The sequence below is a fragment of the Sparassis crispa genome (assembly GCF_003851025.1).
Source record: "Sparassis crispa DNA, contig_000009F, whole genome shotgun sequence".
Classification (NCBI taxonomy): domain Eukaryota; kingdom Fungi; phylum Basidiomycota; class Agaricomycetes; order Polyporales; family Sparassidaceae; genus Sparassis; species Sparassis crispa.
The window spans coordinates 1,748,154-1,764,486 of record NW_020939756.1 but is presented as its reverse complement, the minus strand read 5'-3'; the positions used below and the strand labels follow the sequence as shown (position 1 = coordinate 1,764,486).

The following is a 16,333-nucleotide window of genomic DNA, read 5'->3' as shown; positions in this document are numbered from 1 at the left end:
GGGGTGGACGAGCGTACGGCGGAGAGTACGCGCCTTGTGCATGCGGTCAACAGCGAGTCCGCGCACAATTCGAAATGCACTGTGCGGCGGCTACCGCACCTCTCCCGGACGAGTTTCGCGGGCCCATTCTGCTCATTGGAGAGCTGGTTGTGTCGACATGGGCTGAAATGCGTCGATCACGGCTCGGAGGTGGGATATGAGTGCGCCATGCTAGGTCTCGGGGCTGGGTCATGGCTTGAAGGGGGAAAGCATCGAGGGACTGGCAGTGAAAAATACGGACCGCGTGTCGCAAGTATCTTCTGGATGTTTCGACACGAGGGTGTCGTCCGTCGTCTCCGCGAGTGGGAAGCGCCATTCGAGGTGTTTGCTGCGCGGACAGTGCGCCCGCAGCGACGAACGCAGGTACGGAGGAGGCGAGACGTTTCAGCGATGCGAGCACGCGGGCTTGTGCAGAGATGGTGGGGATCCAGGGGAATGGGACGGCGGGGTTCGAGGGGAGTCGGATGGCGGATTTGCGTGCCCGTCGACCTAGCGTGCCCACGCGCTGTTGCAGCGGTTTCCGCGTGTGAGGCTGGGTCGCGCGGACGAAGACAGCGATGTGTTGTGTGGACTTGGACGGCGGACGAGCGTGCCTGTCGACCTAGTGTGACGGCCCGTTGTTGCTGCGCGTTCCGCGTGTGTGGCTGGATCGCGTGGACGAGGGCGGCGGTGCATCGCGCAGAGACGGCCACGTTCGAGGGGACAGGGACGGCGGCGTTCGAGGGGACAGGAACGGCGGACGTGGGTGCCCGTCGACGCACGATCCCGGGCCGTCGTTGCTGCGCGTTCCGCATGTATGGCTGGATCGCGTGGACGAGGGCGGCGGTGCGTGGTGCAGAGACGGCGACGTTCGAGGGGACTGGGATGGCGGCGTTCAAGTAGACTCGGACGGCGAACGTGCATGCCCGTCGACGCACTATCCCGGGCCGTTGTTGCTGCGCGTTCCGCGCGTGTGGCTGGCCCCCGCGGACGAGGACGGCGGGCTTCGAGTGGAATGGGACGGAGGTGTGTGGCCGTCAACCTACGCGCCGGCGGGTCGTCGCTCCGCGTTCCCTGCGTTGGCGTCGGATCTTCTAGAGGTCGTTAGCACCGTTTAAAAAAACCGAAAACAAATATTTTTTACTCATCTATATGGCCCCACCACTGCTGGTCGAATGCGTTAGGTTAGAACATCGAGCCGACGGGAGGTCCGAGGCACGGTCGTTCGTCGCAGATTCAGCCTCCTTACGGCACAGAAAAACACCTCGAGAGTACTCACCGCAGACATGTTGGGCTCGAAACGATATTCGAAGGAGTTTGGCAGTGAGACTTCACGAGGTAATCTACGACGCGTTTCGAAAATCAAATGGAAAAACTCACTCGTCTCGATCGACTTCGACAGTGCCAGCTCCTTCCAGCCGGGAATTGATCATGGCGTGGACGAAGTCTGCGACCTCGCGGATAAATTCGTCGAGAGGTTCCGCACCTAGGATAGATTGCACGAGGTAGATGGAGCAGAGGGATCTGGCGGGGGAGTGCGGCGGGCGCGTTTGGGCGGGCGCAGCGCGTCGTGTTCGCCGTCGACGTCGACATAGTCTCTCTTGTCCATTCCCGAGGTCTGCAGGTGCACAGTTGTAGCAGTCGTCGAGCTCAGGCCATGTGCGCGGTCGGGAGGCTGAATCCCGAGCCGGAGTGGATGAGAGCAAGGACGGAGAGCGAGGAGACGCGGGCGCGCCTCATCCTCGTTCCCCCATCATGCTTCTTCGAGTGCGCCAGTACTTACTGCTTCCATCTCGCCCGATATTTCTCAGATCATCCCGCAGATTTGTCTCCTCGCTCATTGCCACCAGTACTCATGATAACCATACCAGCCTTCATCCAGGCCCACACTTCCCTTTACCCACGCTCTTCTTCGCGCGCAATAACGGTTTCGCCATATCCACGCCCTCTTCGGAACAGTATCACGGGGATGGTATTGCATCTCGAGGCCCCGGCTACGGTGTGCACACATTGCGAGTGGACGGGAACGAATGCGAATAAAGTTACTTTTCCACATCACTTTTCTCGCTTCTCCCCTAATTCCCTTATATGACAATGCTTCACTTTACTTCACTCTGAAGAGACGCGCTGGAGTCCAGCGCTTATTGGCGTGTACTTGAACCGCGACCAACAGAACTTCATACCCAGTCTTCGCTCCTGCACTCTGTCTATCAAGCTTGCCAATCCGGGGAGGCCAGTTGGGTATTTTCGAACATATCACGCTGATGCAGTTAGTCGGGACTGTAGGAAATACCTTGTCAGTGTCGGTACGGAACTGACCATAGGAGATGACTCTGAGTGCGAAGGATTGTGACTGAATCAGTGTTGTTGTCGTTGGACTTCGATGTAGCGCGAAGTTCAGTGACCAGACTACAGTAAGCCTTTCCCATGTCCAAATAGCCCTAATGGTCATGTCTGACATCTCTTCGCCAGTGCCCGTCGTACTCCTCAATGTTCAAATACCATGATATCCGTGTATTCTTCCTACAATGAGCAATATGAGGTTCTTTTCTTCTTCTCAGTCTCGGGTCCGGCGTAGCACTCTCGCCCGTGGGCGGACTCGACAAGATCGTAATCCTAACATGATCTGGACGGTCTGGTGTTCAATCTTTCTCGGACGGTAAAATCCATCTTTTGCTTACCTTCGCGCTCACGCTGACGAGCACTAGGCAATAGCTCTCCGGTGTTGTAAAGATGAGGAGTTACGTGCATAAACCTTTTACCTCAACGGGCTCGCTTACATTGACCTTGCTCTGTTTGTTACTCGCTCGTACTAAGAACGCTTGCAATCCGTGAGCGATGCACGAGCAAATTCGATTTTATCCACTAGTGGCCGTGAAGTACTCCGCGCGACCAGATGGGACGCGCATACCACAGTAAGATCTTCCGCGATATTTATTCATTCACTGACGGATCTTCCGCTAGAAGCTTATACCTCTGCTGAAGGCTTCCATTCAGAAATGTGCCGACAAGTCTTACTGGGAGTGTGGCCAGTGCGATCAGTATGCGCATGGAGGATGTTGTTTAGCAAAGTTATCGTTATGTGCTTTCTGACTATCTGCGACATTGAAGATCTATAGATTTATTCGATTCGCCTTCAATATTCAAGCGTTGTAGGACAGCCCCGAACAATAAATAAGCTCGAAACACGTTATCTTCGCCCTTGCACTTACTAAAATCGCGCGTTTCCTTGGGTACAAAATAAGTGGCGGCCTTGTTTTTGTCATCTATAGAGTCATCCATTGTTTGTACATTTGGTAAGCGCTGTTCTGCCGCCCTTCTATAAAAGAGGGCACTTAATGAGTCCTCTCTCTGAATCCCCTGGTTCTGCCATCCAACGAACGCCAATCGCTATTCCTCGACCCCGACATTTTCTATGCGTACGCGTCCCCACCTGCACGCGTTATCTTACGAAGTGGGTTCGTTTCTCCACCGCCTTGTTCGACGTTGCCTCATAGAATTCTCGGTAGCAGCCCCGCTCCACATCTCCGGTAGGAAACTCCAGAAATTTCCGTGTGCCTCAGCTCTCTTGACTGATAACACTTTCTTCACCAGATGCCAAAGGCAATCATATTTTCAACCACGAACGACATTCTCTGTCCTCCACAATCTCAACATTCGACTATTGGTGTCAAGGAATTCGCACAAGTGCGGCTCAGTGCCTTGCGGTGTCATCCTATGCACCTCGGCGCCATCGATATCGCTGTCCTCATCGCAGGGCGGCGATGCGCTTCCGTCTGCATCTCACCCTGGTAATGCGCAGAGCACGCCGACTCTTGCACCAGCCCATCTCCCCACTGCTGCAGTACATGAATCGCGTGCTCCGATGCCCCCGGCGGCCGGAAGAGCACAAAGGCAAAGAAGAAGACACATTCTGGGAAGAGAGTTAGTTCGGATGGCGCTCGTCCCAAGGCTCTGCAGCCTCTCCATGATGGCATCCCAGCGCGGCAGGGGGTAAGCAATACTATCCCTGGACCGTCTACGTCTCCTACGGCAGCCGGCCTTGCAGGTTCAGTTTCCGGTCCTGAAACTGGCTCGGTCACTGCTACCTTTACTCGTCACGGCGCGCGTACGGGATGGGTCAACAGAGCTTCGGGAATGCAGTTGAGATCGGGAAAGCAAATCGAGAAGTAGGCATGGCGCTGGGTTGGTGGCGATGAAGCGTGAACAAACTTCATCGATTTCTTTTTTGCGTTTACGAGCGTGTGCTACGTTTCTCAGCTGCGAAATTTTGGATGGAGCACGCCAGCGACGGCACAGACGTTCGCGAAAACATTCCATGCCTCCATCCACAGCTGATACAGGACGGAGAATCGATGACCTCAAGCACCATCTTCTAGGTCGTGGCGACCCAGCTTGCTGTCTGCGCATGACGAATTCGCTCCACTTGCAATGCAGTGGCTCGCTCTCGAATGTCACGCCGCTAGCTACCCGTGTTGTGCAGTTCTTACAGGCGGTCTTCGTTCTTTGTCATCATGTGCAGAGGTCGCCATTCTCTTCTGTGGCGCTGTGCATAAGCACACATCGGTTGGTCACATGGTGTAGCCGTAGGTTGCTCATCGACATCCTACGTCTCCTCATATATGCCGTCTCGGCCACGGTTGACTCTGGTGTGTCTAACTCGGTGGTGTCGCTTGCTTATTCCATCATGCCTTTTGTGGACCGGTTATTCATTCCTACTTCCTGCTCATTGGGTTCGAACACTTCCTATGCCGATACCCACGGCAAAGTGGACAACAAGAGATATGCCCAGGCAGTCCGTACTGTATCGCCTGTGCTGTTCGGAAATGGCGATGTTTCCGGCATCGCTATCGACAAACCGGGCCTTTATTCGCGTGTGGAGGGTGCGAACAACCGTGTCTTCGAACACGCAAAATTATCGCAAATCCATGTAGTCCTGACTGTACATTCCCTATTGCTATCCAATTTTGGAAGCATCTTAACAGACATTAACGGTACTGCAGTGGTTCGATGGCACGCAGGCGGAGAACCTGGTGGTTGAAGGTTCCGGTTACGCGCGAACAGCTCGCTCGGCAACTGAAGACTTGTCGGCGATTTTATTTGGTTACGCTTCTTGCTACATCGGACCGCATCATATTCCCCCTTTATCTGCCCGTCAACAACCTGCCACCCTATCGGAGGGACTTGTCTCCCCGCTTCGACATCCTACTGTCCGAGCACCCCGCGCTCCTGGATGCTGAGACCACCCCCCTGGCGCAGCAGGGAAGGTTCATGAAAGGGTTCAGTCAATGTATTTCGGGGCACGGCGTGCGCGGACACTTCGGCACCATCGATGCCATCGTCCTCGACGACGAATACATGCCCATGTTGGCTATCTCGCGACATTCAACACATTTGGCTTGAATGGTTCTACGTCGATCCAGCACCCTCTACCAGTGCGCGGTAACACCTCTGCTCCGACGAAGAAGTCGACACGCTGCCGAACTTCTACAGCAGCATCTCAACTGGCCGTTGATGGTTACATCTTCACAACCACCGCTAGTGAATCTGTACTCTCGCCATCGCTACGCATCAGCAACGCAGCGTATTTACCGGTCTTGGTTCTATCCACCCTGTAATTTAGACGAGCTCGTCAAGAGTTCTCGTGGTCCAATCGAGGCGTAATTTGCTCTATTCTATTCTGTAAAGATATACTTTTGAATTCATCCTCCATCCGAAGACCTAGCCAGCTGCGAGACTTGAAGTTGAGACACTGAGGACGCTCGGCACAGTTGCCACACAAGGAAGGTGGCCTTCCCCTTTCGGCCAATTAGTTTTCCCTCTGGCGCTGAACTCGGCCTATCTACCGACTCTCAACACGCTCTGCGATATATTTGCTGTCCTGCACACTTGAAAGCTTGACGTCACTAGGAACGATTCTGGATCCGGAGGATGCGCAACGAAGAGATGACGCGCCGAAGCGCGAGCTGGTTTCGAAGTGGCGAAGATCGATAGAGATGGTGAGGCAGAGCGACGCATTATGCAGGTACGTCTAACGTTCTTCTCGACTACGAGTTCTACTGCTTACAATGTGCAAATTGTGGTCTTGATATGTTGAACACAGCCAGCCACGTCGCTAACCCCCAGATGCAGTGGTGTGGCTCTGCCCACCCGTTGTGTAACGACTATCGCTGACACCCCAGCGCCATGATATTCTACCCCTCAATCTCTCCGGACTCAGCATCCACGACTACCCTGGCTCCCTGTTGCGCGTGGACGAGTGGACGGGCCTCATCATCAGACTCATGTAGTCAGGTCAAGGCGGCGGCGCTTCGGATTGAGCTGGGCTGTCTGCACCTGCTTTCATGGCCTCGGAGAGCGCAAGGGTGAGTACGAGGATTATTTGTGATGTGCACGCAATGCTGCTAACTTGCTCTTTGTAGACAGCCACAGAACGGTGGCCATCAGCTCTGCCGTCAGTTCGACCCTGCAGGCCGCCCGTTCCAGCGCAAGTTCTTTTACTGTCTCCGTCTGCTAAAGTCTTCGCTAAGCTCAAGGTAGTGCATTTGTATCGAGGAACTCGTTCCTGGTGCCAGGCTGGCAATGGTGGCTTCGGGGTCGTGCACTCTCACAACTTACAACAGGCTATATGCGTTCAAAAACAAGTTCTGTCTACGGGACAATCGTGATACCTGCGATGGCGGATATCAGCTCGGCGTCGGTGTGGATTGGTCCGAACGCGCATCGTGGGCGATGTGGTCGGGCTTGACAGGTTGCACACGTGTGACCCCCAATCGCTATTCTATTGTGAGTCGTGATGGAAGGATTGCTCGTTCAGGCAATAATGAATGCTTCTCCAGTGGAATGAAATAGATTGAGTCATAATCTGCTTCCGCAATGCATTTGTTTGACCGGGTGCCCGGCGTAAATTGCGCCCACAAACTCCATTCAAATGTTGCGTGATTGCCATGCCAGCGCATGCGTCTGTGCTGCGCAATATTTTCTAAATAATGCTCTTCACTTCACAGTGTGATCGTTAGCTCGTCGTTCTCATGCACAATCTCAATGGCGTCGTCAAGCTCTAGGCGACTGCTTGAGGTACACTCTCTCTGCCGGCAAGCCGCGCTACTGCTGGCACAGGTCGACTTGCAGTCTCTTTGGTTCCGGGGGTACACCGTTCAATTCATACAGAGGACGTGTTTCCCAGGCGTTAGTTTTCGGTATGTATACGTGTAAGGGTGCATCTACGTTGGACATCAGTTCAACGTTGGCGTGGGTTTGTCTACAGCAGGCTGGAGTGGGTGCGTCAGAGATATCGCAGGTTGAAAATTTCGTGCGTTCACAGGTATGACCACCATTCAAATCTGTCACTTCGAGTGACTGATTGTTATTGCAATGAATGAAAACTTTTCCTCCAGGACGAACGAGTTTCGACTGTGGAGCTTTTATATAAGTTACCGAAACCTTAGCTTGCGTTGTACGTCCCTTGCAAGTACTAGTGGAGCTGTCATCCCGAGCGCGGGGTCGTTGTCAGATGGTTCTGCGCGCAAAGTTGCACGGCATGTTCTCTTTTTGTGTACGCGAGGTGCTGATTGTATCGTCCGCCTGCTACCATATTGCTCTCGAGACGGTAGCAGATACTCCTGCAGGTCCTGTCCTGACGAGTGAACATCGCGCGCTGAGCGTCGGGCGTAGTGGTGCTTGATGTGACGCGCCATGGCGGCGGCGGCGGTTCTCGATCTCGATATGCTTCCGTGACGATCTGCGGGAGCTCGCACCCTCATAATGAAAGTACGTTGGATGACTCGGTGTCTCTACGTGCACATATATGGACCTCCTCTCTCCTCGCACTATAGCAACGCCGACGACTTACATACCACCATACGCGGTAGATTGTTTTACTTTACTGCAGAAAATGCGAGTCCGGGTTTCGAGAGGACTTGAACGGCACCGGCACATGTTAGCATCGTAGGACTGTTACTACTGTACTGTAGAACATATCGTAGACCAGTAATGAGTACTTCGTTCCTAGAACGTGAAGACGCTGGAAACCACGTGCTGAGGTTAGGGTTGTGCGAACGCACGTCTTGAAGCGCCCGCCCGACATAGTACCAGTTGGCGGCTTCCATCCTCATTCACGGATTCGACACTCACTATCGCTTGAACCTCTGGTGCTTTGTGTCTCGAACTTTACTTGATCTACATGCCTGTTTTTCGTAGTTTCTTCGCAGGATTTCATACCCCTGCGTTCGTCGGCGTCAATGACGCTGCTCCCATAGGAGAGAACGTTCATTACAGTGAGACCATCAGGTGTTGGTGTGAGTTGGCCATTGTGCCCACTCAGATTGGCGTGCACTCTCCTCCGATTCTGTAGCAGATTGCAAGATCTCGGGCGCAGAATCCTGACTACGACTTCGACGGCACGAGAGGCGCGTCGACACCATGGACGCGTATTCATACAGAGCAGGGTGAACAACATGGTGCATTAGTGAGTAGGAGTGATTCACGTGCGCGTTCTGACGTGGTAGAAGGAGAAGAACGCACATTCGGTCGTGAGCGTGCCACCTTTACCGTACCTCTATTCCTACTCAGACGGACTCTTCAAGGACCTCCTGGCTCAAACAGCACCTCACCCCGAGTCTTCACTGGTGAAATAGTGCTAAATAAAGCGTTCAGTGCGTTCACTAATCGTCTGGCTGAAGTTGTTACCTCCCGATGTGGATTTATGGGCGCTAATATTATGTCGCGTTCGCTTTTGCCTTCAAGCTTCCTCCCAACGATTGTTCTTCGATTCAGACTGCTCGGAATTAGTTAAGCCTGTTGCGCAGCGCACAATAGAACTCGGCAATATCGATCGGGTCTTCAGCTGTTCCCGCCCCGGCATCTGTCCTGCGTTCGAACAAACGGTGGCTTTGTGTGTTCTCTCTCACTTTTACCTTCCCTCTCATCGTCATGGAAGCGATGCAACACCTGGAGATGCATAAAATGGGCGCCCTGGGTGAGTGCTTCCTCGGTCAAATTTGTACCCACAGCTTCGCAAACATCCAACCTCTGGTATCGTCGGTGAACCACAGGCCACTTGCCACTGCAACATTCTCCTTCGTCATTGTTCCTATCTTCGGCGAATCACACAGTTTACTTATCGTCCAGGTCTTCCTACGAAACCATCTGTGTCGTCGCCAACTTACACCGGCCACCCAGCATTCCACTTGCTCGTTGCTGCGAGTGTCGTCGGCGATCTTCCCGACCACCTGAGGTCGTGTAATCCTTTACTCCTACAACGGCACGTCTCCCGTTGTCACTGCAGACTTGTGCTATTCGATCTGGCCCTTCGTCTCGCCGGCCACTAGTCGTCTCCCTTTCTCCCCGTCGAGTGTCTACCCCACACATCATATCCCATGAATATTCTTTGGAGAGACCTACCGTGCTGCAGCCGTGACAACGTGACACCACCGCCATTCTGCATCATGATGGAGCTGACAACTCTGACAGAGTGCAATTCGTATATTCTGGTGAAAGATCTCGTCTCAAACCGGCGAGCCTCAAGACTTTGGTTGTGGAGATCGAGCGGGATCTTCGCCGTCTGGAATTCGATCGTCTCGCTCAGCCTGGTAACCAACCAATACTCCGCATCATCAGGCCGGAGCAAGTCTTTCCTCCGATCTCTTCTCTTGTTCTGAAGGAAGATTCTCACCTCCGTTGGGTGCAGCAGTTCCTGAATTCTTTTGTGGCCATCCTTCCTAACCTGCAGCACCTCCAGATACATGGTGTTGACTGGTCTCGGCATTCCGAAGAGATACTCCCTAAGCCCAAATGGCAGCCGTACTTGCCTAACGTGGGCAACATGCAGCTGGCAGGCTGCTCGTTCAGAACGCTCCCCCAACTGGCCATATTTCTTACCTCTTTCACTCGTCTCAACAGTGTCCGCCTAGTGGATGTTTCTCTAAAGACACCGGCATACGTCTTCGTTGACAGCACTATTTCCATCGAAAACCCTGGCGATTTGAACCTCATGTTGTCCGCTGAACTTGATAGGAAGTTCGGACGCCAGTCTGTTGGTCATTAGTTCACTTCTAACTTGTCGGGCTTGTTCCGTCTTGGTGGACTCGTTTTGTTGCATCTCGTATGGTCTTAGTGTAGTCATCATCAGGAATCGGGATTTTCTCCGTGGGCTCTATCTGTCTCCATCTGGCTCCATATGGCACGATAAGGAGCATCCGGTCTCCATCTGGCACGTGATGGCTGCAACGGAGAACTCTCAAATCCCTGATGATATGTTGGACGTGTTGGTCAAGCAATTTTCTGTGTAGTATTGACCTCACGTAGTCGCGACGTGTTTGTTTGCACAAGACAAAGATATTAATTAACTCTTCACGGATGCCTCGAGAAAGATAAAGAAGGGAAACTGGTGCACAAAACACTTGCCTTCCGGCTGCGCACTATCTACTGGTGATGGTACCACATCACCGCTATGCACTGGCCAGACTACTGCTATCGGACCATCATCTAGCATCCGGACGAGGAAGATGGCGTGAATGTTACCCGGATCCCATACCGGAGCCCTACCGCCTTTGCAGATTCTGCCGGAACGATATCGAAAGCCCCGAACAAGCGCTCTTCGTATGCACTGCCTCTTAAGAGCTGAGTACTTCGCGCAACATTCCTCACAAAGGTACTCCAAGACGTACCGTGGATGCGTCGTCGTTGCAACGATGCCGAGAGCTTCCTGCGCAGGCTGTCCTAGAAAGAGCAGTGACCGAGCTACTGGCCAAATATGCCTAGTGCAGTAAGTTCCCAACACTGCGGAACTCCCCACGGATTCCACGCTGTAGAGGCTTTTGTCTCATGCTCTCCACATATGCACCTTTAGGGACCCAATCATCTTTGAGCTGCTCACGAAATGTACCCACGAGACTTTCATATGATATGCTCTGGATACGACGCTCCCTTCATATCGATTGTACTTCTCCTAGTGATAGCGGGGTCATTTCATGTCCATATCATCCCCCATACCGTAGATGACAACTAAGTCACACAACGCCGGAACGCAAGCGCCCTTCGCAATTTGCTGTGTCAGCGTGAGCCCATTTCAAGCGCTGATGCAGCTACTACTAGAACGGTGAGTTCACACATCATGCGGGTAATCACAGGACCCAGTTTGCTCGCCCCCAACTGTTAACGCAATTCCAACTTATACATCTGTCTCATGGCCTTCGAGCTCGGCGTATTCTACCTTCAAGAGGACCTCCAGAGGCGGTGGTATTTCTCGATTGACGCGAACATCACCGTCAGTTCCACCACTCGTTCGAGACATAGCATTCTCAAGCATTTTCATAATGACTTCAGGACAATGTCCAAAGTGTAACGAAGAAAATCGACGACTACGCGGGACCCAATGGATCGAAACTTCCGTATGTGCTCAACCTTGTAATGTCATCGGCCTTCCTCATTCGTTCACTAAATATGTAGGACGAATTCCGTTGATTGCGAGGGACGCGATTTTAAGCCGTTCATCAATCCTCACGAGCCTCTTCCTCGCTGTTGGACCCTCGAACAACTTGGTATTTGCGAGGGTCGTGCCGTACTTGCGAGTACGTGCTGCTTTTCTGCTTTATCACTGGCGCCGACGGTACCCGTGTAGTTGGCAGGACTGTTGGAGTTTGTCAGTGCAACCCTCGGGGTAGTAGGGCGGACCCAGATGGGGAGCCACACACCCAAGGTGGAGACCCTTGCTCAAATGTGTTCTTGTCTTCGCTGCCCTTGCGCGTGGGGGACACACCTAAATGATTCAGATATTCCATCCTCTTTACTCGGTTCTTGTGAGTTTTTACTATATCTGATATCCCTGTCCCATTCCGCGTAGAAAGTTTCCTAGAATTGCACGAGGTAGCGCGTAGAAAATCCATTGTATCTTCCACATTATTGTTGTACGATTACATGTTGCTGAAACCCTTCGCCGTTTAGACTCCAATCATTAGTTACTTCGACCGAATGTTATTCTGTCTCAGCGACCGAACTCAATAGCGCACATATGGATCTGATTTCTAGGACTACAAACGGGAAATATCGCGTCAAAGGCCGCTATTGGATTTTCCAACAAAGCCGAGTACATTATCCATTGAGGGTCGGAATTCGCTGCCAGTGCCCATTCAGTCCTGCGTGGACCGCAAATCCGAAGCGACAGCTAGGCAAACTACTCGCTGGATACGCAACAGGAGAGAAACAGATGACACTTCCACTGATATCGCTGCCCGGCGCCAGCTCCGTCCAGCTGATTAGTAGGCTCCGTGTCTTCCATTTCATGCGAGTTCCGAGTCAAACGTTCCATGCTCAGCGCTCAGCCGTCAACACTGCCATACTGTTATCAGTAAGTACGTCTTTTTATAGCACTGTAAGTTTACACGCTCGCGGCTCCGACGGTGTCTATGGTTATAATTGCAGGACACTGCAATTGCCTCGGGAACATCTCGGTTTACGCCCAGGAGCAGAGATCGGTCCAAGATAGCGGCGTTCTCGTACCTATTAAGAAAGAGTCTATCAGCCAACGTCCCTTTCGATGGAGCAGTTCCTCCGGGGGACCAAAAACTTAGAAGAGGCACCGTTGTAGGTGATACCGTGGTTGCAGAACTTGAACCTTCCAGGCAAAGCTGTGATCGTCAACAGTCAACGCCCTTCATCCGTGAGTTTCCATCCCTTTCATACTAGCGTGAAGATTTCAATTCTCACGTGAATACCCAGGTTTGAAGTAGCTTCACTTACTTCCAGTCGTCTCGTCACCTTTGTGCTCTGAGCCCCGAGTTCCCTTACGAGACTTTCCGCCTCACCGCCTTCAACTATGACGTGCGTCCTGCCAGAAGAATATGTCTAAATTCCGATCTTCACTCCTCTGGTACTCGGGCTACCCTTCCGACATATCTGAAGGTCTGGTAAGACAGATTCTCGACCCACTGCCAACGTTTGACAAACAGCGCTACAGGGTTTCAAATTTATCTCCTTCCTGTATACTGCTTGGAGGCATTTCTGGACGATGCGGACCGTATCGTGCTTCCGGTGCGGTACCTGGGCCAACTCATAGCGTCGTAAGCTAATTGCATAGCATGCACAGCGTCCGTGGAATGGCTGCAAGGGGTGCGGCTTGCGTGCATGGTCCGAGACTATGGCAACTTTAGCCTATACATAAACATGTACGCACTGTTCGGTGTCCCCCGAGTGGTTGCAGCAAGTGCCGGATATGCCGCATCTGAGGTATGAATCAGTTGTTCGTCTCAATGTATAATCTTTCCTCCTGTAGTTGCTCCGTCGTTCGGCGTCCTCGTACGGCAGACACGCAGGCCGTGAGCTCATAAGGTGAAATTCGACGATGCGGACCTTTTTGATCAGGCACTAGAGTACACGCATGCAGTGGACGGTGAGACTGCTGCGTGCACTGAACCATGAGGCACAGCTGAGGGAGGACGAAGCAACGCTGCCGGAAACAGAACGGGATGTACGTTCTTAATTCTTCGCATTTCGCTATCTTCTTAGGTAAAGTTACTGGTAAGCACTCGTCGGTGGTGATGACGAAGAAGTGACACATTGAATTGTAAAGGTTGCGGGGGGTTGGTTTTTGAAGTTTGTCGTTGTTCGGTAAGACGCATGTCAATCGTAGCTAACACGAAAAGACCATCTTCAAGAAAGCAGATAGGATCATGTTGTCCCTTTTGATTGGTAGAGATCTGGTGACTGTTTGCTAGATGCCCTGTCCCAAATTAAGGCGAGGCTGGACAACACAGAATATAAGTATCAATCCAGTCCATTGTAAAATCTCCATCCATGACGATCGACCCTACCTCGACACACCATCCGCTAGCAATCCAACTGTGGTGCCGCACCAGGCAGTGTCAATCTAAACACCATAAACTGGGTATTCTCGTTCAGCCCAGCGTCGTACGAAACCCCGACCGACACCCCATCCTCCGTCTGGAAGTCGTTGTCTGCCTAGCACAGCGTAGTGTAAATGCAAATCATACTCCAAGGATTGAGAGATGGACTCACGGCGGTGAAGAGGAAGTAGTCATCCGGATACGCTGGGTCCCCGACGGGCGCGAGCGCGAGTGACTCCCATTCCCCATCAATTAGCGTGTCGTCGTCCGGTTTACCTGCAACGCGAGCATTTTAGAAACCATCTGCCTGCGAACAAGATCTGATAGAGATGCGTATATGTTGGAGAGCTAACCATTGTGTAGTCCAAACCGTGCCAGCTGCGTCGCGTTCAGGTAGTCGACGAACGAGACGTACGTCGCAGGTGTGATAGTCGAATTCAGCGTGCCCCCGGGCGAGACCGCGCCACCAGGGGCATTGAAAAAGGGTGTATTTACGTCTGTCGCGTTGCTTATGTCAAATAGATCCGCTTGCCTGAACGGCAAACCGGTCAAAAATGCCTAACAACATGCTGTGCATGTCACGCTCACTTGTATTTGGACTTGTCTGACGACCCGCCCTCGCCCTTTCCGTCGCGCGACAGCACGAGGAACACGCCTGGCGCGACAAAGTGCACCTCGCTCGCCGCGTACAGGTTGCTGCCCGAGTTTGAGAGTGGGAGGGGAACAACCCACTCGCCGACAACGGGAGGGTGTTCGTTCGGATCCGACACGTCGAACGCGAGTAGGCGCGTGTATGGCGATGGGTTCGAGAGAAGCCCGCCATCCTGCACCGTCGGCGACTGGAGGAGCGCGTAGAGCCTGCGAGTAGAGATGTCGAGGGATAGGCCCTCGAAGCCTGCATGTTCAGAGTTCGGATGGTGCTCGTCAAGTGGATAGCGGGTACGGCGCACCTTGGTTCCCGACGCGTCGCAGGCTCTGTCTCCGACGTGAAGTTAAGCATCCCGTCCGAGGTGTACGGGAGGAACGCCTCTGGTGGTTGGATGGTCTGAATCAAATATCCTGCAGCGGAGAAGTGATAGATGTACGGCCCGTATTCATTGCTCGTCCACACACTGTCCGCGCCAAGTGAGTACGCCTCCAATGTCTCGCAGTACAAATTACGTACGAGCCATCCGCATCCGCAACGAGCCCCTCCGCATCGAGGCACAGCCGCGAGTCCTGCACCGTCGCGACGGGCATCTGCGGGTCCGCGTCGGCCAGCTGGGGGTACCTCGCCGTTGCTGCACGCACCGCGAGCGCTTCGAGCCCGGTCGTGTTCACGCCCCCGTGGTCGTAGTGTAATGTTGTACCGATGTAGGTTAGCTGCAAAGTCTCCGCCGCGGCATCGTACACAAGGTTGTCCGTGCCGTAGTACGGCTGAAGCACGAATGCGTATTCGTGCACCCGACCCTGGTAGTTCACCGGACCCTGGCTGTTCAGGTATGGGTGCAGTCATCAGTCGACATCATCATAAAACCGTCAACGATGGGATGAAGGACTCACACATTGTACCCACGATCGGACTGGACGATTAGCGTCCCCGAGATTGTGCCGTTGCTCGCAGTCCACGTGTATGGCTTGAGCCCAATCGCACTTCCGATACCGCTGATGGTGTCGCCCACGATGTCCGTAGCATTCGACGGGATGAATCCATAAGCGACCAGACCCTTCCAGTCGACCTCGGTGAGAGAGTTCAGCGACGTTGGTTATCGTGGGACCGCACCTTGTTGACGTAGGTCTTTCCTGCGAGCTCGGTGTAATAGTACAACGACGGATCTGGCTCCGTGGTGTCTCTGCGAGGTAGTACCGCGAGCGGTGAGGAGTACACCTGAAGGTCAGCTAAAGCAGCGACAAAAGTAAGCCAGAGCATATCGGGCAGGACGGGTAGAGGTGGGTCTCTTACCAGCGTGGAGCTGCAACGTATTTGAGGCAGTGCATATGGCGAAGATTTCAGCGCAGGAATCGCTTTAGCTTCTTTGACTTCGGCGCGTTCACGTTCGTACGAAGTTCGCAGGCTGGAATGCACGCAGCTGGAAAGCACTTGACCAATATCCGAGCACCAAGTGCCCTTGCATGTGACTCTGCACGCGACAGACGGGTATTCTCACCAGGATCAAAGGGAAATGTATCGATACGTGGTGCAGATATTCGAAGCATGGTACAGCGTTTGCGAGATACTGCGCACACGGGCATTGGGCATCGGTTTTTCCGAGTGCACGGCCAGTCGGCTTTCGCAGCAGGGCAACGCACGATGCAGCAAGCGTACAAGCTCAACTTTGGGCGAATCAATAGACCGTGGAGACTCCTCATCGGAAATGCAGTTATCATCAGATGAGAGTATCACGCACCGATTCACACTCTGTCGTGTGTGAGTCCAATAGTTTGAGCTAACGGCATAACAAGAGATTACATACCATGTCGGCGCGACTCCAGCG

At 53.2% G+C, this 16,333-nt stretch overlaps 6 protein-coding genes across 6 annotated transcripts; 5 read left to right on the top strand and 1 right to left on the bottom strand.

Moving 5' to 3' along the window:
- Positions 1 to 303: 303 nt before the first annotated feature.
- SCP_1005680 (hypothetical protein) lies at positions 304 to 1,136 on the top strand (the record flags this gene model as incomplete). The annotated part of the gene is made up of 2 exons (XM_027762432.1): positions 304 to 402; positions 645 to 1,136. The coding sequence occupies 2 exons, from the start codon at positions 304 to 306 to the stop codon at positions 1,134 to 1,136; spliced, it is 591 nt and encodes a 196-aa protein (XP_027618233.1).
- Positions 1,137 to 5,028: 3,892 nt separating this feature from the next.
- SCP_1005670 (hypothetical protein) lies at positions 5,029 to 5,421 on the top strand (the record flags this gene model as incomplete). Its single annotated transcript, XM_027762431.1, has 1 exon — positions 5,029 to 5,421. The coding sequence occupies one exon, from the start codon at positions 5,029 to 5,031 to the stop codon at positions 5,419 to 5,421; it is 393 nt and encodes a 130-aa protein (XP_027618232.1).
- A 1,179-nt stretch (positions 5,422 to 6,600) lies between these two features.
- Positions 6,601 to 6,875, top strand: SCP_1005660 (hypothetical protein; the record flags this gene model as incomplete). Its single annotated transcript, XM_027762430.1, has 2 exons — positions 6,601 to 6,804; positions 6,858 to 6,875. 2 exons carry the CDS (start codon positions 6,601 to 6,603, stop codon positions 6,873 to 6,875), a joined length of 222 nt encoding a protein of 73 aa, XP_027618231.1.
- Positions 6,876 to 8,949: 2,074 nt separating this feature from the next.
- SCP_1005650 (hypothetical protein) lies at positions 8,950 to 10,063 on the top strand (the record flags this gene model as incomplete). Its single annotated transcript, XM_027762429.1, has 3 exons — positions 8,950 to 8,995; positions 9,148 to 9,253; positions 9,490 to 10,063. The coding sequence occupies 3 exons, from the start codon at positions 8,950 to 8,952 to the stop codon at positions 10,061 to 10,063; spliced, it is 726 nt and encodes a 241-aa protein (XP_027618230.1).
- A 1,140-nt stretch (positions 10,064 to 11,203) lies between these two features.
- On the top strand, positions 11,204 to 11,784 carry SCP_1005640 (hypothetical protein; the record flags this gene model as incomplete). Its single annotated transcript, XM_027762428.1, has 4 exons — positions 11,204 to 11,284; positions 11,344 to 11,408; positions 11,467 to 11,588; positions 11,639 to 11,784. The coding sequence occupies 4 exons, from the start codon at positions 11,204 to 11,206 to the stop codon at positions 11,782 to 11,784; spliced, it is 414 nt and encodes a 137-aa protein (XP_027618229.1).
- A 2,058-nt stretch (positions 11,785 to 13,842) lies between these two features.
- SCP_1005630 (Uncharacterized secreted) lies at positions 13,843 to 15,973 on the bottom strand (the record flags this gene model as incomplete). The annotated part of the gene is made up of 12 exons (XM_027762427.1): positions 13,843 to 13,974; positions 14,032 to 14,135; positions 14,213 to 14,391; positions 14,448 to 14,754; positions 14,810 to 14,834; positions 14,885 to 14,888; positions 14,945 to 14,971; positions 15,025 to 15,330; positions 15,402 to 15,565; positions 15,622 to 15,737; positions 15,802 to 15,811; positions 15,902 to 15,973. The coding sequence occupies 12 exons, from the start codon at positions 15,971 to 15,973 to the stop codon at positions 13,843 to 13,845; spliced, it is 1,446 nt and encodes a 481-aa protein (XP_027618228.1).
- Between the last annotated feature and the right edge of the window lie 360 nt (positions 15,974 to 16,333).